The 23,760-nt window shown below is 32.3% G+C and overlaps 1 protein-coding gene across 1 annotated transcript in view; it reads left to right on the top strand.

The window, feature by feature from the left end:
- LOC129219984 (importin-11-like) overlaps positions 1–23,760 on the top strand; it is a 60,366-nt gene that overhangs the window by 35,872 nt on the left and 734 nt on the right. The window contains exons 16-19 of the mRNA XM_054854308.1: positions 2,214–2,327; positions 6,964–7,085; positions 17,669–17,764; positions 23,063–23,135. Coding sequence (XP_054710283.1) covers positions 2,214–2,327; positions 6,964–7,085; positions 17,669–17,764; positions 23,063–23,135 — 405 coding nt within the window. The remainder of the gene's footprint in view (positions 1–2,213; positions 2,328–6,963; positions 7,086–17,668; positions 17,765–23,062; positions 23,136–23,760) is intronic.

Genomic DNA, 23,760 nt, shown 5'->3' with positions numbered 1-23,760 from the left:
ATGCTTGCTTAAAGAATCTTTTTTTTTTTCAGTGGATGTCTAGCAAGAAATAAATAAGCAATACTAACTCATTTAATCAAACATTATTATGAATTGTAAGATAGGTTAATTGGTAAGATCATTTTATTTCTGTATAAGTTGTGTCCAGCATGCAAATTCCATAACTCTTTAAGGTCCCTTTTTTTTAAAAAAGAAAGTTTTTCCTTCTTGAATCCAAAGCAATTCAAAGTGTAACTGAAGAGTATTAAGAGTCATACAAGTATCCTAGGATCGTGTTTAAAGACACGATTTCAAGTCTGCAAAAATTATATATTAGATTAAACATGTTGGATACTACCTGAGATACGACAGCAATGGTGAATTTTTAATGTTGGACTGAGTCCGACGTAGAACCATAAAGGGTTTAAAGAAGTGGGTGCACTCACACTCGGTAATTAAACGGGGGAAATTTATTTTCTTATTCACAATACAAGATGAAATCCCGATCTGTAGGTCATCTCATTCCGTACTTCACTCGTAAATGGAAGATATTACTGTGTGTGCTGTGTGCTTTGATCTCAAAATACACATTAGGGAGCTTGGTTTTGATAAATAAAATATTGAAATTAAGTTGCTCTGAAGCGATGAACTACTTTTAACTTACATTGACAAATTCATTGTTGATATATCTTGAGCTGATTTTTTATATACAAAGGTTATATTAATTGCAAAATTATACTGTAAGTAAAAGACATAAGTATTGAAACTTCTCCTGCTCAAGAAAAAATGATGTTAATATTGGAAAAGTATCGTCTCTCAAAAAAAAAAATTACAACTTGCTATGAATCTAAAAATATATATATATAATAAAATAATACACACAATACAAAAGAAACAACACACACAAAAGGATTTCTCCAAAAATAACATGCAAAAGACCAAATTTTTTGAAGGTGAAGGACTTCTTAGACAATTAGAGGAGGTGTACTGTGCATTGTTTACACCAGTACCAACCTGTGTGTATTCAGAAAGAGTATTTTCAACTCTTGGAAGGTTGAGCATTAAATGAGTCCCAGGCTTTGAGACAATACAATAGATGCATTATGTTTTTTACTGTTATTAATTTTTAATTATGACATTTGTTCCTTCATTTTATATTTGTTCAAAATACATTTTCATAAATAATGCAATTTTTGTACAAAATTATGAAATGTGGCAACAAAACTATATGTCTGCAAGCATTTTTTAAGAAATTTAAAATACTGGTATTCCAGTATCACATTTAAAAAACACTGAATATCAGTATTGAATTTTTGGTCCAGTAGTGCAATCCCTAGTCATAACCCAATATACATATATAGTGCATACATATTACATACAGTAGACCCTCATTTTATGCAGGATTTATGTTCTATGGAAATGCCGCGTAAATTGAGACTTAAAAATAGTGTTAACATGGAGGTTATATTCTGTAGATGAAAAAAAAAATCCATTCTAGTAGTAGATAAATATTTATTCTAATAAGTTTAATGTGTACTTTTTCCAATACATACGCACAGTGTGCATAAAGAAAACAGGCATTAACTTAGTGCTTATTAAAAAGAGCTGTTTATATTATTCTTTTGGCATACAATAAAAAAAAATTAAAAAATCTGTAACTCTTTGTGGGGCATTAACGCTTTCATGATCACTTTCTTAATTTCCATGACGGGATCTTCCTTACTTGATAAATCAGATCATTTGCTATTGTCCAGAAATGGCTCAAAATTTTCAGTATGAAAGCTTTGACTTTTGTGTCATTTATGTTCTCTTTGGGTTTGTTCTCCCTTAGTCACTTCTCAGAGTTTTTTCTGTGAACTCTTAGTTGTGTCAATTTAATAACTTTACTTCTGGAAAGAGCTCTGGAACCAATCGCAAAAAATGTCTCCAGTTGCCCAAGCTCGCTTTTTGGCAAGTCAAAATGCAGTTTATTACCTGTTATCTGCAATCCCAGGAGTTGGGATTTTGAAAGAGGGGAAAATTTTATCTGTTTGCAACGCCACATCTGCATAAAATCAAAGCTCATCCGAGTAAAATAAAATAAAAGTGTCAAATCTTAAACCGCATGTAATCGAAACCGTGTAAAATAAACTTGCATAGAACGAGGGTCTACTGTAGTATGTTTGAATTCATTCAGTATCCTTAATTTGCTACGTTTCATTAAAATAAAATTTTCATTTCTGTCTTTTTTTTAGGAATTGCCAATTTCATTAACTTTTTATCTATCTGTTTTATCAAGAGTGATAATGCATAACCAAGCGTGTTTTGGTCGAGTTCTTCAAGAATATGCTAATGAATCTCAAAAAGATGTAAGTATCGAATACTTCCATAATCCAAGCACGTTAAATAGCACATGTTCAACAATCACATGTTTATTTGGCTGACATGAATGCATGGGCGGATTTATAGGGGGGCAGAGGGGGGCAATGTCCCCCCAATTTTGGGAGAACTTTATGTAGTAACAACACATCTTCCAAAAATTTTTAAAAAATATATTGTTTTTTCTTTTTTGAATATTTCAGAAGGGTATGGGGGATTTATAAGGGGGGGCATAGGGGCAATGCCCCCCCCCCCCAGTTTTGGGAGGACTTTATATAGTAACAACGTATCTTCCAAAATCTTAAAACAAAAAATCATGACTTTTTCTTTTTTGAATAGTTAATGAAAATGAAGAGAAAAGCGAATCTCCTTTTCTGATGGGAGAAAAGAAAAGGAGAAAAAACCGAACATTAAATACAAATAAAACAACTGTCACTGGGGTGCTAGAAATGTGTCTAAATTCACTATTTTGGACTGAAAACCATTTGGGCAAGTATATGAATGAAAATATAGGCTAAACGAGCTTTACATTAAGCTGCAACACTTATAATAATTGACGATTATTTAGACAAATTAGAACCTGAAGCAAAGGGGGGAACTCCCCCCGCCCCCATTCGCGCTAACAGAACGATCTACTCCTTATGATTTGTGTCCACATTTCAAGTACATTTGTGCATAATATTTATGTTCTTAGTAGATTAATTAGCCCTTTAAGAAATTCTAAAAAACATAGTTTTTTTTCCTTCCTTCTCTCTCTCTCTCTCTTTATCGCAAACTGAATAAATTTCAGTTATCTGAGTGTTCTGATTAAATGAATCTTTTTACTTAGAGGGAGAGTACAATTTTACTTACTTTATAAATACTGTTTAAAAAGTAAGGTTAGTCATAATCATCTAAGTCTAAGTGAGTCAGTCCTTGCCATTAATTGCAATCTAAATAATTGAGTCATCAAAAGTTTTGGAAAATTTTGCTGATATTTTATAAAAGTCTATAAAAACCTAACAAAGATAGGTAAAAATCCTTCAACCGTAAAAACTGGCGAATTTTCGTAAAAATTACAAAAAATCAAGCAAAAATTTACAGGTAAGAGTGAATTACAAACAGGGCCGAATTTGCCTATAAGATAAACAAGCTATTACTTAGGGCCCCTGCTTTGAAGTGGGTCCTAAACTCCCAAAAAAATTCATGATTCATTCCTTAAAAAATGGAAATTGCTTGAAAAAACTAATTTTGTTTTTAAGTGCTTGAAAACCTTGAATATTTTGAAACATGTGACTACAAACCTTAAATTTAAAAATGTCTAACAAATGGTAGAGAAGGAGGAATGCCAAAATATGTCAAATTCAGCTCCTTGCCACATTCCTGTATTAAAAATGTAAAAATCATGGCTCTCACGTTTGTAACATTATTTGAAATAAATTTTTGTGACTCATATGTTTTATATCTAGTTATTCAATCCCGAATGCAGTAATTTGGAAATTCTTTTGTATTGATTGCTTTTATCTTACTTCTTTTGCATATTTTCTATCTGTTTAGCATGGAAAAAAATATACAATACACTACTTCTATTTCTTTTCTTGTTTTCTGCCCCACTTGCAATTGAAGAAAAGTTGCTGTCATAAGAAATCTATGGTTATTTTTTTCTTTTAAATTTAAAATAACTATTTCTCAAAGTTAGAACAGGACTGTAAAAATTTACAATCAAGTACTAAAATATCAGAGACTGGAAAGTACAAATGAAGTGCGTTAAATAATTTTATTTATTCTAGAGTCCTTGAAAATAATTAGATAAATCTTTGAAAATCCTAAGCAAAATGGGCTCCAATTACGTCTACTGCATATTATTAATCTTTTTAGCCAGGGAAAAAAATGATACACTACCTCTATTCCTTTTCGTTTTCTGCACTCTACTTATAATTAAAAAAAGATTGTTGTAATGAGAAATCTAAAGTTTATTTTTCCTTTCAAACTTAAAATGGCTGTTTCCTACAAAGTTTGAACTGTACTGTATAACTGTAAAATCTAGTTATCAATTTCTTGTCTATCCAATTAACCTCTATAAGGCTTCAAAATGCAGAATTTTATATCCATTTTACAAAATTTCCTGCGGAGGAAAAACCCCCGGCCCCCTGAAATTGGATATATTCTATTTCCCACTTAAAAGGGAGCCCTGCGTCACTCTCCTGATACCGGCTCCCTCTCTTAAGGTCAATTCAAAAAGGACAGCATGAAAACACACATTAAATGAAGACAACACACAAAAAAGTAAAGCATGGACTTATGCATCACAGGAAACAGACAAAAACATGGGAGTGGGGGGGGGGGCAATAAAAATGTTGCTAAAAAAAAGTCCTGCCCCCCCCCCCCGGAACTCAGTCCTAAATCCGCCTATACATGGATGAACTTACTTAGTGCTTAGTTTTTAGCATTTTTAAATGAAATTTCCTATGTTTACCAGTATAGTCAAACCCTGTTCGCATGAAATACCTGTTCGATCCCATGCAGAGGTGGATCCAGGGGGGGGGGGTGTAATCCAAAGGGTCCAGGGTCGCAGATTCAAGCCCCTCCCCCCCATGAGATCTGAACTTACACCAGATAAAATTTAAGTTTCAGATATATTTTTTACTGCAACACTTTTGCGAATTTAAATGTGCATTATGTTATATATATACCAGAGGTGCCCCCTTCCTCCTAAGAGCAAGGATGTACCCCCCCCCCCCTCCCCCTAAATATCATAGAGATTCTCCAAGAGCAATAACACTGCAAAAAAAGAGTAAAATTCCCTTCAAAGCAGCCCTTCCTAAAAACTTCAATGGCGCAGTCTGCGCCATGACCCAACCTCTAGGTGGCCACCCCTGCTATATACACTATATATGTAGTGGCATATTAATTTAACAGGGTTCGTATGGGTCATGGAAATCCTGGAAAGTCATGGAAAAAAAATTACAAAATTTCAGACCTGGAAAAGTCATGGAAAATTGAAATTTTCATTGAAAGTCATGGAAATTTATTTCAAGTCATGGAAAAATGTCCTGGACAAAGAGAAAGGAACAGTAGCTAAAGGAGCATTTGAAATCTTGAGTGATCTAACAGTATAGCATATAAAAGCTATTAAAAGTGGAAAATTGAACGTTCCAAAAATCAAATCGGAATTTTGAAATCCCTTTACATCCACTTCTGCAGCAGTTGTTTGCCATTTTTTGCGATGTGATTTTACTGCCTGGACATCACTTATTTTGAATTTTCTGTTATTTTCAATACTTCTTATGTTTCATATTCTGTAGTAGCAAAATTTCACATTCTTAGTTTTGCCATGCCCACTCAAAAAAAAGCAATTCAATTGCATGCAAGTTCGATTCCATCACTCGTAAGGACTTTATTATTAAATTTATCAGAGTTTATCTTAATTTGTTGAATGTTTTGAAAATAAAGATCTTAAGTCAGGCGATAGAATACAGAAAAAGAGGAATTTTTAATGCTCTAAAACAGTAGTGCCCAACATACGGCACGCAAAACTAATCCATGCGACCCACTACTATGTTCAATGTCGGGAATTAAACGTATTCTGGAATTTCTGAACCTATTAATTTATATGCATTTGAAAATATGCAAATTTGTAAACAAAACAAATATACTTTTGTATCAGGAGATTGATTTATTACTGACTAATTTTTTTCAAAAAAGACCTGGTTTAGAAACATAAAGAACTAAACTATGTGGCTTTACTTTAAAGAACCAAAATACTGTCAAGTTACGTGGATGATTAAAGGCACTGTTGACTCTAAAAAGTAACTTTTGAAGCAAATTTATTGAATCTTAGTGATTACTCATTCAACCTTTGTCCCATTCAATTTCATTCTGCCTGTTTAAAAAAAAAATCAGACATTTAAGCATCATCATATTCGTTTTACTGCATTTTTACTTTACGAAAATTTATATGATGAAGACAAATAAGAATAGTTTAGTTTTTTAAGTGTGCACTTATATTTTTTCCATTACGAGTAAGTGCTTCAATGAGGCTGTGACATTTATATAGACGTTTTGCTAATGCTCATTTCCAAATATTACCAAGTTTGAGATTAAATAGTGCTATTCTCTTCGTGTAAAGAGGTCATGAAAATTTTCATTGAAGTCATGAAAAAGTCTTGGAAAAGTCATGGAGTTTTTTCATCCAAATAGAGTATGAACCCTGATTTAAGGGGCAAGGAGAGGGACTAGAGGGCTATAACCCCTTTGGTCAAAACTTTAAAGACTATTAAATCAGGGGCGCGCAATGCTTCATTAATGTGGGTACCACTATACCAGTAAACTGGACATTTAGATAACCACCGAAAGAGGGCGTAGGGCCGCCACAAGGTCAAAAATTTAGATAAGGTGTATCATTATATGTATTTTCTAGGTCTTTTTAATACTATATAACAAAAAGCATATTGTAGGGAGAACTCTTCTTTAATGGTCTTTCACTACGTATTCTATGTAACGGCCTTTCGCTGTGTAGGTCAAATAAAAGTAATTATGTTAGTTTTTGAGACATATTTTTTGTTTTGGTTAGTTTAAAATGATGTGTAAACTTTGGAAGATTGTTTCAATAAAATTAATGATGGTGCTTTTTTAAATCTTTTTTAGGTTAATACTGTTTTCGGTGAGCTTTTGGATGTCTGGTTAGAAAAAATGCCTTTCCTGAATCCAGTCCAAAGAATAAAACTTCTAGGCTTGGCCCTGACTTGCCTTTTAACTTCTAGCTCAGAGTAAAATGTTTTAGTCATATTTATATTATATCTGGGATGACTAACCTACAAATAGAATACAGCGCTTAAATCCAATTTATTATGTCTTGCACCAAATACCTAAAATTGGACCATTACTTTTTTTTTTAAATAATAGATTCTGTTGAGCGAATTTTTTAAAAAAGTAGTTGTAGCATGCTTTTTGTGCATTTGATTGACTTTATATGTTTATTTACTTTTTTATTTATTTATATATATATATATATATATATATATATATATATATATATATATATATATATATATATATATATATATATATATATATATTTTTTTTTTTTTTTTTTTTTTTTTTTCCTGTAATAACTACTTTCATGCTCAGAAATGCTGTTAATCACTAGGGAGACTGACATCTAAAAAGCAAAATGATTTTGTAATTTTCAGAGTAGATTATGCATTTTACAAAAGCATTTTTGCCTGGGTTATTGTATGTTTTTAGCTGAATTTAGTGGTATAGTTAAATTCCCAAAATGCATTTTGGATAATTTTTAAAAAAGGAGGGGGAGGGGAAACATCTTAACTGTGACTGACAATAATAAAATTAGCTTGTCACTTAGTTGTCCGTTTTTGAAGGCACTTAGCCATGCCTTCTCGAACATAGAGTTTCATTTTACACGAAAGTGATCAGTAAACATATCCACACTCTTCTAAATAAGACAACCAGACAACTTTAACTTGCCGTGTATTTTAATGTGCAAAAAAAATCTTAGCGTTCTTTACATCACTTGCTTCACTTGTCTGATGCCGTTTTAGCTGTTCTTACATTTTAAAAACTGTTGTTTTTGCAACAAAATGCTATGTTCCGAATATACCTTCTGCTGAAAACTGAAATAGAATCATCGGATACCACATGACAAAGGAGGAGTCAAGTGCCTTGTGAAAAACGGTGCGAATTTACAAAGTGCTTACTGCTTTGCTTTAAAAATGCCAGTCAGTGCCAGAATTGCCAAACTAGAATTGACAACATGGCTTAAAACCAAGAATGAGGGGGTGGGGAGACAGCCCCAGGCTTTCACCCTAAACCAAAAATGAAACTAGTTTTTTTTTTTTAAGTGAAGAGTAAAATTAATTTTTAGAAGAATAAAATGAACAAAAATAATTTAATATGTCATATAATAATCTTCAATTCCAAAAAGCTAACTTTCTAAGAATCAAATGAAAGATGGTGAGGGAAGAAGAAATGCATCTATTTTGATTTTTAATTTTTACTATGCTTGACATTTTGTCTTTAAAAATAATAAACATTCAACTGCAATATTTTTTAAATTTCAATTGCTTTTTTCTAGAGGTGGGCAATGTTGTTCTTTTTGATGATCTGTTCATTCAACTCGTTCATTTAAGAACATTTACAACTTCATTCATTTAAAAAAGTTGCAGGTGATCTGTCTGCAAGACATGCTCACGTATATTCGAAATATTTCATTAGATCAGTAGTATTATTTGAAGGAAAATAAACTAAAATTGTCTGAAAGTAAAAAAAATTGCCAGTGAAAAATTAAACAAAAATGATTTTATTTAGGATCAGATGTAGAATATTCAGGTAAGCACAATTAAGCTGCTTCTTCGTCAGTGGGGAGGAACAGCATACCCTAAAAGGAACCTCTCAGGTTTTGGAACACATCACGAGTCAGCAAGTAAACAAGGCGAAAGCATATTATAAAGCAAAATGTTTAAATAGTTACGGAACTAATGTTCTTTAAAGCAATTCAGAATACGATTTGACAAAAAAAAAAACATTAATTTGAAAAGAATTAACATAGTTAAGCCAATTTACTGTAAACTAGTTGCAAAACAATTTTTTTAAGTATATGTCTGCTATTTGAATATAAACTGTCATAAGTTGACAAAACTGACCTTTTTGGACCCCAAAACAAACATGTCAACCATGACATCAACTCAAAAGAAAGAGGTGTGTACCTTGAAAAATATTTTTCCAGCTACAGCACTGCACATATACATTTAGTATTACCTATAAACCATGTAGTCAACTCTCGATTAGTTCGAGTTATGAGAAGTTTCCACAACAGTCTCAAGAGTTTGGGACCCCATGAAAACTTCGAAATAAAGGAATATTCGAGTTATCAATATTCGACTATAGCGAAAAAAGTAACAAAAATATTGGTAGATCAGCCAGAGTAGAGGATAACTTAATTTAATAGTAGAAAAAAAAACTCACGTAAATATTAGGGAGCTTCAAAATTATTCCAAGTACGGATGAGAACAGAAAAAAAAAAACTCAACACTTTTTTTATTGGGGAAAAAAATTAGACAGTAATAATCCTTATTAAAAATCTCTGGATACTGAATGCTAAATAAGCGGCTTTGAAGTTGCCAATCAAGTTAAAAATAAAACCAAATCAATATAGTTGGTAGCTGATAGAGATGTTATAGAATACAAAAGGATCGCCAGAAAAGTGACAAAAGGTAATTTTAGAAATTTTGGCAACAGAAAGTGTGTACAGACTGCACCATTAAAATTTTTAGGGGGGGGGGGGTGTTTTTGAGGGAAATTTTTCACTTTTTTGGGGGGTCTTCGCGATACATAGGGGAGTGCCCCCTTGCTCTTAGGGGGTAGACACCCCCATTGGCGTCGTCAGCTGAAATTTATTGGGGGGGACCATTCTGATACTGTCATTTTCAAGTTGTATCAAGAAAAATGCATATATATATATATATATATATATATATATATATATATATATATATATATATATATATATATATATATATATATATATATATATATATATATAATATGAGATGAAAACTTGACATCAAATAGAAAGGGGTTTACATTTAAGACAAAATTCTTAAACAGGTACATCTTGATTTACATATTTACACAATAAGAAAAAAAAATTAAATTCCACCAAATACATTTTTTCTAGACTGCACATGGGATACGAATATCCGTGCTATTTTTTTGTGATCAATTTCATCCAAGATATTTTTGTGAACGTAACATAAAGCAACATGATTAACCGCTTTTGTGTCATAGTCGACCTTAGATACATTTTGAGCTTTCTCAGCGCTCTAAAGCTTCTTTCAGCTTCACACGACGAAGCGGGGCACACCAAAGCAGCCGCACCAAATTTTCAACATTTTGAAACAGACCCCTAACTTTAACGGCTGACGACAAAGCTTTCTTTGCTTCATCTAAGCAGATAACTTTAAGGTTTTTATGGAATAGTTGAAGCTCAGTTTTTAAAGCAGCCATTCTATTAAAATTTATAAAAGAAGGAACATTTCAAAAAAAAAAGTTGAACGCATTAGCTTCGATAGAACTCATAATGTTAAAATAATTCTAGTAAACGCATACCTGATTAGCAGGCATTCAGGGGCTACATGATAGAGGTCACTATGACCTCCCATAAACTTTTCTTTCCCAGAAAATTTTGTCTGACAAGCCCAAATTTCGAGTAGTTTTTTGTGAAATATTGCATTAAAAAGATACTCTCATTAAATGTACAGTGACTCCCAAAAGTGTTCGTACACCTTGAAATTTTGTAGTAAAACTAAATTAACGCAAAACTAAATTCGAATATGAAATCCAATTTTTTTTTTTTTTCCCCACATCACAACTATTTTTTTTTTTTTTTTTGAAATTTGTCAAAAAACGAAGAGATAGAGAAACACTACGCCACAAAAGTCACCGTACGCTGAAATATTTTGGAATTAATTCATGATTAAAATTGTCACAGGTCATTTTTTTAAATTATTTTTGCATTGTGTTGACACTATAAAGTCATTTGGCTTGAATTTCTTGTGCATTTATTCCCTAATATTCTGCTTATTATTTTTAAATGGCTGGTATTCGTGAAAAAACAACAAAGAGCATTCGAAATTTGATTTTTACCCCTCACAGTAGTGGTAAATTGGTTTGAAATGTCTCTAAATTAGTTAATGTATACCACTCTACAGTAAAGTGCTTAATAAAATACTTTTGAGAACGGAATCAGATCAAAAGCAGGTTTAGAAAAAGTCAACCGGCAAAGCTAACAAAGCGTGATCGGAGATTTACTGTTAAAAAAATTATGAAAAATACACATTTGAGTGCTGTAAAAGTTTCTGCAGAATTTAATGAAAAATTTCGCGCTTAATTTTTTTCTAAAATTGTTCGCCAAGTTTTCTGGTTAGCGGGATCAAATGGGACCTTTTCCCGCAGAAATTTTCTCGCTCTTCCGAAAAACAGAAAGCTTACGCTTTTCGTCGCAAAATCAATGATAAATAAGCTCAAAATGTTTTGGAATAACGTCTTACTTACAGATGAAAATGAATTCAACATTTTAGGTTAAATTGTTGTAATTGTAAATAGAAGAAAAAATGTGGAATTTGAAAAACAATTTTTAACTATTAGCCCAAAATTTGGCTATCGGGAACAACTTTGTATTTTATCAAGATAAAGATGAGAAGCACACGGTTTTCAACGTTTGAGTCTGGTGCCTCAAAAATTGTCCTTAATCTTAGAAATATCTCCTCAATCCCCAGATTTAAACTTAATCTAGAAAAATTAGAGATATCTGGTAGCTAGATTACGAAAATACGGCATTAAAACGAAAAGCAAACTAGAAACAGTAAAACTCGAAGTGCGGTTGAGCACTTACTCAGAAATTGCACACACACAAAAAAAAAAAAAAAAAGAAAGAAGAACAATGAAATCTATTTCCAGACGTTTAAAAGGTGTTGTTGGTATACTGCACGAACTTAGTAAAAAGTTAGATTAATTTTCTAATATATAGATATTTTTTCAAAGTGTACGAAAACTTTTTTGAGATAAAGTTCCTGGCACTTTTTGATTATTGATTTCTTAAAAATCAAGTTTTATTATGTTATTAAAAATTTTCATGCAGTTTTGTGGAAAATAGATCATAGATCTTATAATTAAATACCTATTCCAAAATATTAATTTTAACCAATGGATTGGGGCGTATTTCATTGAAAATCGTAAGTGTACGACCACTTTCGGGAGCCACTGTTTAGGAATTTCATTCGGAAAATTGAAAAGTAACCCCATCTGAATGGTATAAAATCGGGGCGCCCCAGCAGGCATTACACTTAACAGAATGGTCCTTACCAATCATTGTCTTTTGCCTTTTTGAAGACGTTCCGTGGGATGTTGATAGTGGCACCTGGATGTTAATGGTGATTCAGTAGATAAAAATTGCTCAGGTTCATTTGATGTAGAAGGTTTTGCTACATTTTCCCGTTTAAAGCCACCTCTCCATAGTTCTAATCGAATGTGTAAAAAAAGTATCCCACCAAAAACATTCTGTAAAAAACTAGCCAAGTCTCGGTGGAGCTGTTTGTTTATCTCTAAAAAGTAATGAAATCTAAACAAAGTCATGACAAGTCGAAGGTTCCTTACTGCGATTTCTTTATTGTTATAGTTAATGTTGTGTGACTTGGCCGTTAAACATTTTTTATACGTTAGTGGGTACAAGTCAATTTTGTTTACACGTTTTCCAAGTGGCAATTTTCCATCGTCAATGGGTAGCGGTTCTGGCGACAGATTGGTGCAATCGTGTCATGGAGCACCTGTTTTTGTACCCTTGTGTATACTCTTTAACGGCTAAGTCACACAACATTAACTATAACAATAAAGAAATCGCAGTAAGGAACCTTCGACTTGTCATGACTTTGTTTAGATTTCATTACTTTTTAGAGATAAACAAACAGCTCCATCGAGACTTGGCTAGTTTTTTACAGAATGTTTTTGGTGGGATTTCACTTCTTTTTGTAGAAACATTTAATTTGTGTGATGTTCGAGTAGACTAAAGTTAGGCTAGATTAAATTAGAAGATGTGTCCCACTACGCTGGACTTTCGCAATGACAGTCGATTTTTTGATGTACCAAGAGTAGAAGGGGGCATTACCATATCTAATACAGCTGAGACCAGATGAGGGTTCTTCATTAGATACTTCAGACTTTCGATTTTTGACATCAAATGAAGCGGCCCACCAAGTTGAATATTTTTTGTAAAGGCGGTTAGCCTAGTTTTTATAGTTTTCCCTTTATGTAGTCATCAAACCCTAACTCTGTACCAAATTTCACCTCTCTGAGTTTATGGGAAGTACTAGTTCTATTTTGATGATCATGAGTGAGTGAGTGTCATAAATGCGAAACTTTGCTTTCGCTTAACTTCGGAACTAAATGACCTACAGACTTGAAATTTCGGATTTTAAGTATGTGATTATAGCTTACTGGATGACGAAAATTTCTGCGTTCTAGTCTCATCAGAAGGTTCTCAAATATGGGCCTGAAAATGCGACGAAATGGTTCCAGTAAAGATGGTACGGCAGTGTTTGCTTCGCGCTCGACTTGGCTGGGGCACTGCCGTGCCCCTCGATAATAACCAAAATAGGAGCGTTCTTCGGGTCACCTACTCTCAAGGAAATCAAAAGATCACATGAAATTATCTTAATTTTTGTCGCAACTTTTCCAACAGGGGAAGCTTATTTTATTTCTGTCTTTTTTTCTGGTCATCTTCAGCTTCTTTTTTCGTTGGTCAATTGGAAGTGACATCACAGTATCCGTGGTTCTTCTGGCTTACGATTTGCTTTTGAAATTACTCTTTAATTTTTAGTCTCCTCCCCTTTTTTTCTTGTAACGTAACGCTTTTTCGGTCAAATTTGAGATGCCGCAAACACATTTAAGAAACCTCGCTTCGGTAAGGTACTTTGAAGCCACGTGTTGAATAGTTTTAAACACTTGAAGCGTCTCCTTTCTTTTTCTACCCAAAATTTAACCTTTGACCAGCAAAGTGGTTTTCTAAATTTGTTAGCATCCTTTGGCCAGGGTGTTCTTGCCAGCTGCAAAAAACCGCCAAAGAGGTCCGGTGTCTCATTTTGTTTGGGTAACATTGGGGTCGATATAAATTGAATCGAATTGGAGAAGCAAACACTGCAAAACTCGAAACAGAACCTTGGCAGCGCCGAGAAACGAGATAAGAAAGAAAGGAGCCGAAACTCATATCCCCGTCTTCTGCTGACTTATTAGCGCTTTAAGCGGGAGAGCCGAAAAAAATGGGGAGGGGAATTGTCCATCTGATTTCAGTATCACAAATTTGTCCAGTTGTTTCCCCCCAAATAGCAACAAATACGCTGGAATCACTTCCAAGCTGGGAACACGACTTGTGTTTTCAATACGGGACCGGACATATGATACTTTTTGTGAGTTAAGGCATGGCTTCCTGCCATGGTCCCCCCTGTTAACAATTTATTAACTTGCTAACACATCTCTACTCTGTGACTAGTTGACATTGCATTCGGAAGAAAGTGTTACCTTTCTTGCATCCTCTACTGAAGCTATGCGCAGAGAGCAGAGCAATGGTTTGTCATTGGTTCACTTTCCATTCACTATACACATCGCCTATTTTGTTATTATTTAGTTCTTTTTCGTGTTTTTTCCTTCTTTTTTTCGATGTTCATTTCGTTTTGTTTGATATGAATTAAACATGATAAATTATGTATTATGCAACTGTTTAAAGTCTTTTTTTTTTTTTTTTTTTTTTTGTCAAAACAGTAATAATTTCCCCCAAAATAATGAATTTCATCTTGACAATTATCGAGAGGGTCCGATTTTCAAATATTGAGGGGATCCGGTTCTCAAATATTGGGGGGGTCCGGACCCCTTGGACCCCCCCGGCCGCGACGCCCATGGACACCCCTGCCCAAGCAAGTTGTACAAAACATTACTAATTGGAAAATTGCAAATGAACTGCAATGGTTAAAGAAAAATGATGAATAAAGCAGAAAGTAAAAAAGTTCAAAATTAATGTTTTGTACTTCACTGAGAAAAAGATAATTTAAGATTAACTGAGAGTTCAAAATTTAGAGATGAATGTTTAATTTTTAGAAAAAAAATGCGATTTTATCACGAGTGCATCAATACAATGTTCCAAACAGCTCACCGTAAAAAAGAACAGTCGTTCATTTTTCATGTGAAAGAAGGGATCCGTTCGTTTTAAATATTCATTCTTTTTGACCCGTTCGTTCATGAACGATGCATCCCTACTTTTTTCCCCCCATACTTTCCACAGTGCTAAGCTTTTATTCAAAATGCAAAGTGCAGAAATAGGGTAACGGGACCAATAACAGACATGCTTAAGGCATCACTCTCATGTATCTGAGCCTTTTAATGTATTTAGACTAACTATTTTTCTCTCATGCAACAACATCTCATCTAACATTGGCTACTTCTGTATCCTCTGAATTAGACAATTCCAGGGATCAAAAATATTCGATATTTTGATATATATCCGATATTTTCAATCAGCACAAACTAAAGTCTTCAAAATAGCTTATGCATCCTCAAAACACTCTTTATTTTCTTATATTATTATTGCAATAACAAAAGATTTAAATTCTTTTATTATTTATATCTAATACTAGCAGTACACACACAGCAATGCATGTGCTAAAAATTTAATGGAAGTCCATTGAATAAAAAAAATTGACGCCCCCCCCCCCTTCTGATGTGAAATGAACATTTTTCTTTGTATAAAATGTGTACACACCTTTTCAAAAAAAAACTTATAAAAGTTTCTTTGGAATTTAAAACTTTTCGTCAAATCATTAAATTAGATTTACAGTTGCTTTAAAACTCGATTTAACGAGTGAAGCGGTTTTTACTGCAATTTAAAATATTTTGCCAAATAAACAAAAAAAGACATAAAATAATATTTTTCAAATGTAAAATAGTTCCGCAACTCTATTGTTTATCGCCAAACTTGCCCAGCAACCACGCTATCATAATCCAGCCCTTTAACGAAAAAAAAAAAACATTCAAAAATCATCATCAGAAAAAAAGAAGAAAATGTCGTACATTTCATTTGAATAAAAACAAATCAAAAGTTTCTTTTCTTTCAAAATAAATCGCCAAAACAACGAATTAGATTTACGGTTGCTTTAAAACAATAATCCTAGACTGAACTGCGTAGCTCCTAACGTGCCAATCGACCACGCTACCGGAACCCAGCCTTTTTGCGAGTGAAGGGAATGTTTTTCTTTGGCAATAATAAATGTTTCGCGAAACAAACAAAAAAATATAAAATCATATTAACAATAGCTTTCAAATCTTTATATATTAAGAGCTGCCTTGCCCAGATTGGCCCGGTCTACCTTGAGAATAAAAATTGTGTCAAGTGACATATATTCAACAATCAGGCTTAAATAAAAGGGAAAAAAACAGCATGCAAAATTACCCTTCCAAACAATGACGACAGATATTAAAATACTTTTGAGAAATTAAAATACGAAAGATGGATTTTAAAAGCGTAACCATGGAAACAGGAAATAAAATAAGTTTAAGAAATTAAATGCAAAATAAGGAAAGAAATAATGGATTCAAAAAGGGTAACCGTGGAAACACGAAAATAAAATGGTTGACAACCTGAATTAAAATGACATTTTTCGAATTTGATTTAAAAACGCTTGTAACTTTTTTTCCTTTGAAGATAGAAGCTAAGTTTTTCGACCATGGGTCGAAAGAGATCTGGAGTAAAAAATGTCGCTTTTTCCAATGGTGTCAAAAAGAAAACTGTGGGACAATTCCTTCACTTTTTATTGATAGATTTAATGAAGAAAGAAGTGCCTAAATTTCAGCTAAGCCTAAAAAAGTTTGAGCTAAAAACACAAATTACTCCTGCCGTAATTAAGTTAGAGCATTGAAACAAATTGTTTAGAACGTGGAAAATTCTACCCTTTTCAACGATATATAATAGTAATGTGTGCAAGTAATTTTTCACTCCCATATTCAGAAATTTGTGAAATTTGGGCCTAAATTGAAACAACAAAGAACTATTTATCAGATTTTTTCAAATTATAGCCTATGTCACTAGTAAGAAAGCACCTTTCATATAGTGAAGGAATTTTTCAAATAGGTGCAGTGGTTCCGGAAATTACCTCGAATATATAAACACACAAAAAACTGCCCTCTCTCTTCATAGTATAAGTATAGATTTCATTTATGATTTTTATCAATTTTAATAGAGTTATTTTAGTATTTGCTGTTTTACTCATTTTTCTACTTTTAGCTACTTTTGCAACCAGTTGTACAATTCAAGAGTAAAAATATGCATTAGTCAGTGCAGAACCATAAGACATTTTCTTTTTTTCTGACCAGCGTTTAATGTTTAGTTAGGCATTTTTACTCTGAATTAAAATTGTTACATTACTAATAATTTTATGAATATAAAATAAAAAAGAAATATTACATTAGTTTGTTAAATTAATAATGTATTAATACATCAGAAAAATATAGTTTGTAACTTTTTAGTTACTTTCAATAAAGAAATTTTGATGAGAAAAACATTTTAGTTATTTGAAAATTGAACAAGCAAAGACAAATTTTACTGTGTTTTATTTATCTATTATTTCAATAAACTGTTTCCAGATTTGAAAGAAATTTGACACTTAAGTAGAGAATGGTTTCAATTATATTTTTTGTAAAGGGAAGAGAATAAAATATTTAAAAGAAATGAAATATTTTTCATGTAGTCTTTTTATTTAAATCCTCAACTCTTGCATTAATCTATTTTTTCTAGCATAGTCCATGATCACATATGTGGAATATTTCTTGCTGTTGTCGAAGTTTTGAACGACATTACAAAATGTGATAATGACAGTAGTACACCTGATGAGTAAGTGAAAATTTTCTCAATCCAATTCTGAACTGTTGTCTCTTTTGATAAAAATACAAGTGATAAAAAATAGTCCTAATGTTCAATTTTATTCTTAGAACATTTTGCTTGTGTCATTTTGTAGGGAAAAATTTTGTATTCATAATTTTTGATTGGAAAAATTATTTTTGAAACAAAAGTATGTGTGACTGTATTTCAAAAGATGTATTTGAAGGAATTAAGATCACAATATATATGCTAAATGAATCTGTTAGAATTATAAGGAAGATTTAGGGAAATGGACAATGAACCGTAGTTAAAATTTTTATTCCTGAAAATATTTTGCTTTGAAAACTATCACAGTTTATGGAATTTTTAATGTAACCTATTTATTTAAATTAGCTGCATGTTCTTCAAAATAAACTTAAAAAAAAAAAAAAAAAAAAAAAAAATCAGCTATACTACATATGGACAGTTCATCAAAAGTAAACTTAAGAATTTAAAAAAAAAAAAAAAAGCTTACTTAACATGGATTTAAATAAATATTAGTGGAGTAAAAACATTCTGACACACACAGCTATGGGTTGAGCAAAAAACATGACTAAGTGTAGAGGAAGTAATCAATCAAATGTCTCACCTACAGGAAGACCTTTACCTGTTCAGAAAAATAAAACGAAACTCATTATTTCATTACTTTTTTGTACAAAGTACACAAAATTTTTACACAAAAATTATCTTGTATTATAAAAAATAGTGTGCCAGTGATGGTAAAAATTTGATAATGTAGGACTTATATAACATCTAATTGAGAACCTTACTTTTTGGTTGTAGTTATCCTAGTATTTGTATCTTGCATCCATATTTACAATTATCTAGCCTGAGGGGCTGTCCATAAATGTCAAACTTTTTTCCAACATTTTTGCCCCCCCCCCCTGTCACAAATTGCCGCACTTAAGGGTTTATCCCCTCCCCTTTGTCATATGTCATGGTTTTTCATAAACATATTCTTATTAAAACTATGCATGATGTCATGCTTCTTGTTACCCCCTTTGTCCCTCTTGTCACCAACTCACAATTTCATGTACTCTGCTTCTCCTTCAAACTGTGACATTGTTTATGAGCATCCCTGAGCTCAAAAAAAAAAAGAGAGAGAGAGAGAGATTAGTCCCAGGGAGTTAAATTTCATATGTAGGACTTGTATAGCATATAGTTGCTCACCTCCTATTTTGATTTCAATTGAATGTTCAGAAAAGACAGTTTGTTTTTTGTATCAAATGAAACTTTGTATCAAGTCACTTTTCATGTCCAGCTTTTTGACCAAGGTATCACTCAGCCCACCTCTTGTAGCCAAGTGAATATTTCAGGCTGCTCTGTGAGCTTGTGTGATAAGAAAAGACTCAAATTTTTGGGAACTTTAGCTGCTGATTAGGTGCTCCCCGAAGTTTGGTACCCTGGTCCTGAGTCCCATGTGCCTATGCTGTAATTTAGCCCTGCCTCCCCATCCTTCAAAGCATGAAACAGTTTGAAGACTTCCTTTTCTTTTTCTTTTTTTGATCACTTTTGTTCTTCTCGGGCTTTAATGTCAGACAATATGAGAGCTGATAAAAAAAGCATTTCTTTGTGTTTGCAACTTCAGCTGTTTATTAAGTTTGCTGGTCCATTGATTTAAACATTAGTGTAACGGAAATGGGAGGTGACTTTGATGTTTATTAGTTCTAAATAAAAAATTAAAAAAAAAACATTGAATTTAGATTTCAAATGCTATGAAATTAGAAATTTTAGACTCAGGGCAGTTTTAAAAATATTCAAGATTGGGATCAACTTCTGGATACTATACACTGTTTACTATGAAAGAAAAAACTGGTTTAGATGAAGAAATTTCAAAACTGTTTGTATTTAAGACAAAATGATCATCAAAAGATACTTACAGTCACCCAAACCCATTTTCAAAACTTAAATCTTATATATTAAATAAAAGTGGGAAAAGAGATGAATATTGCAAAATTGATTGCAAAACACTGATTCAAGACAAATTATTTTGTATGATGAAAGAGGGTGTGTAATTTTTCTTTTTCAAATTTGAGCATGAAATACTTACTTAAAAGTGCAGGGAGTCCAACAAGTCCTTGACACATTTTAAAAATGCAAAGAAAATTAACAAATTTTTGCATGAATATGTGATTTCTGATCTTAGGAAAAATGAATATGCAATTTGGGCCATAATACTTCACAGGTTTAAGAATTTTTATAGCACTGTAAAAGAAAAATGAAAAAGGGAAAGGAAAGAAAAAAGTAATTATTGCTAATCGTATCAGCACAGTAAGAAAAACAAAAGTCATGTAAGGCATTTAATCATTTCATTAAGAGCCAGTTTTTTCAAGGATCAGGCAGGCTGGATAGTTGGCATTTTTGATTTTGTTAAAATTTTCAGGATATGTCCCTTATTTAAAACTACTAAACATGTGTTTTTTTTTTTTTTTTTTTTTTTTTTTTTTGCAACAAAAAATTTTTCCTTTAAGTTTTTGGAGGTCAAAGTTGGACTTTGCTCGTTTTTTCAAGAAAACATACAAATACAAAAGTGACGACCAGCAACAGGCTCTGGGCCCAGCTAGACTGGTCCCAATTTACATACGTCAATACTTTTTAATTTAAGAGTGAACCATGGCACTGGCAATTATTTTGTGTTCTACTATATCCTCGATTTCTGTTAGTACATAATTAGTTGTGGGTGACTCCTTACACAAAGGTCAGGGGTCACTCAAAGTTGTACAAAAAAAAGTTTTTTCTGCAACTTTAACTGTCGAAATCTTGTTGCGTGAACAGTGAGCCACAATAGTATATATTTCAGTAAATACATACCAAAGAGTAGTATCCAAAAAGAGAATTATTTGTGCGACTGACATTTGGCGCATTGAAATATTTGACTCTGAAATTGCCGAAATCACAAAATTGCATGACTTTCTAGGTCATTAATTTTTTGCCCCAAGAGTCAGCAGATATGAAACTACCTGGAGGAGAAGCCATTCGTGTCATAGAAACACAATCAGTTAACAGACCTATGGCTACTGTGTCAACTTTTACATAATTTGGCTCTAAACTTTGCTCAACATTTGTTTTTTGGCTCTTGTGAAAAAATGCCAATTACCTGCTTTTAAGTATTTATTACTATTATTTGCAGCAATATTATCACAAATTTTCATAAACTAACTAAAATGGTAACAAAAGACAACATATACATGGAACCAAATTGAAAATTAAGTCCATAAACTGCTCAGTATGCTAATCAGCTGAAGTGCTTTAAGCAAATCATACACTTCTTGTTTTTCTTATTGCTGTAAAAAAAAAGAAAGCTCTGTATATAAAACTCACATATCTCTGTCTGATATAGAAATATATGTCTTGCCATAAATTTAAACTATTAACTTTATATTCTATAATTGATCATATAGACATGAACTCAAAAAAAAATCTTTACTTTCTTGCTCAATGTCGTTAACATCATCAAAAATTTGCAGACATGCAACAGAAAAAAAAATGACTTGGAGGCTTTAATGTACCATGAAGAAGTCGCATATGAGGGAGGTTGAAACATTTTTTTTCCATTATGATCTATCTGTTCTCTCACTTCTTTTGATGTGCTTTCTGGAGATAATTTTATACCAGTTTCCTCTCCTTTCATGAAAATATGATAATTGTGCTTCTTTTATTTATGTGAGATACACGTTTTTTTCTTATTGGGAAGGGCCTAACCTCTTTGAAATACATTCAAATTCGTGGTCCTTTTTAAAAGGTTTTTGTTTCAGTTTGGACCTTACTACGCTTAAGCAGATTCATAATTCTCAAATGGAATTTCCTGCCTTTTCATCCATAAGCTGATTTCTTTTGCATTGAAAAAGGCGTTCCTTGTAACGCCGAAACAGGTGTCTGCAGTAATCTGCAATTTGTGCTACTTGACATTGTTATTTCTAATTCTACTTTTCGTTCACAAAGGTATTTATTTAACTTAGACAAATGGAGTTTTGTTGCATACTGAGTAGTTTATGGACTTAATTTTCAATTTGATTCCAAGTATATGTTGTCTTTTGTTACCATTTTAAACAGTTTATGAAAATTTATGATAATATTGTAGCAAATTTTTTCACAAGCACCAAAAAACACTCGTGGAGCAAAGTTTCGAGCCAGATTATGTAAAAATTGAAACAGTAGCTGTAGGTCTGTCAACTTATTGTGTTTCTATGACAAGAAAGGCTTCTCCTCCAGGTAGTTTCATATCTGCTGACTCTTGGCACAAGAAATTAATGACCTTGAAAGTCATGCAATTTTGTGATTTCTGCAATTTCAGGGCGCCAAATGTCAGCCGCACAAATAATTCTCTTTTTGGATACTACTCTTTGGCATGTATTTACTGAAAAATATACTACTGCGGCTCACTGTTCACGCAATAAGATTTCGACGGTCAAAGTTGTAGAAAAAAACTTTTTTGTACAACTTTGAGTGACCCCTGACCTTTGCGTAAAGAGTCAACCACAAAGTATACAATAGAACACAAAATAATTGCCAGTGCCACGGTTCACTCTTACAGCAAAAAGTATTGGCCTATGTAAATTGATATGTTTTTCCTGAAAAAACGAACTAAATCCAACTTCGACCTCCAAAAACTTAAAGAAATTTTTTTTTTTGCAAAAATAAAAAAGCACGTGTTCAGTAGTTTTAAATAAGGGACATATCCTGAAAATTTGAGCAAAATCAAGAATGTCAACTATCCAGCCTGCCTGATCCTTAAAAAAACTGGCTCTTAAGCAGAAAGCCTTTCATTACCAGAGTTCAATGTGCGTATTGTTTGTGGACATGGGATAAACTTAAGTACCATTTAGATGTGGTTCAAGCAACATACAATGCACACAATTGAACTCTGGTAATGAAAGATATTGCTTTTTGTTTAATAAAATGATTAAACACCTCACATGGTGTTTACTTTTATTTTGATACAGCAATTATCACCTACAATTATGCTTTTTTCTCCCCCCCCCCTTTTTTTTAATGTCATAAAAATTTTTGAACCTGTGAAGTATTATGGCACAAACTGCATATTCACTGGACAATATGTTGATTTTCCATTAATTTTTAAATTGCATCAAGGGCTTTTTGGACTCCCTGTACATTTTATTCATTTTGAGAAACCTGAATACGTGCATATGGAGGTTTTAAGCATTTTTTGCAACAGAAAAGTTTAATCTTTTAGCAACAACAAAAATTATTATGCAATTTTACACACATTTTCAAAAATTTATTGATTTATTTTTTTTCTCGACTGTCTAGTTTGCTGGTTATAAAATCTTTGGATTTTCAAGATGAAGATATAGAAACTGAACAAGATAAAAGAAAGCGTGAGGTAGATTTGATTTTTCAGTTTTATGTTTGTTAGCACTTAAATTAACTACATTAAATGTTTCATATTCTAGCTTGAAACACTAATAATGTCTATAATTTGGGTTTTACTTTTTTCCATCTTTGTCAACTCTTTGATAACTCGAAGTCCCAAGAGATTACCTTGAATTATTGGAAGTTCTCACAGTCTTCTCAAGAATTTGAAACTTAGTGAAAACTTTAAGATCAAAGATTATTCGAGTTATGAGGCTTCGAGCTATCTCGAGTTGATAGTGAATAAATTTTGAATCTTATAAAACTAGGGAAAGTTTTTAAAAAATAACTTAATTAATAAAATGTAGCAAAAAAAAAAAAAAAACAAGCTTGCTAACTGCTTGAGGGGAAAATTATAATGGATTTTTTAAGTTAATATTGTGCTAACATTTTTAAAATTAGTCTCTTATGTTTTTAATTCGCTTGAATAATTCACATGACATAAATTAATAATTTTTTGTTTGGTTTCATGGTAACAAAATAAGCATATCTTTGTCGCCACATAATCATGTAATCTGTCTAGTAATCGCCTCCTTAATACTACATGTCTATTGCTTTCTTGCTTTTAACATAGAGCAATAGTGATCCCAATAAGT

This window comes from Uloborus diversus, chromosome 4 (assembly GCF_026930045.1).
Source record: "Uloborus diversus isolate 005 chromosome 4, Udiv.v.3.1, whole genome shotgun sequence".
Lineage (NCBI taxonomy): Eukaryota > Metazoa > Arthropoda > Arachnida > Araneae > Uloboridae > Uloborus > Uloborus diversus.
Note: the sequence above shows the minus strand (reverse complement) of the source record. Positions and strands in the feature narration are given on the sequence as shown.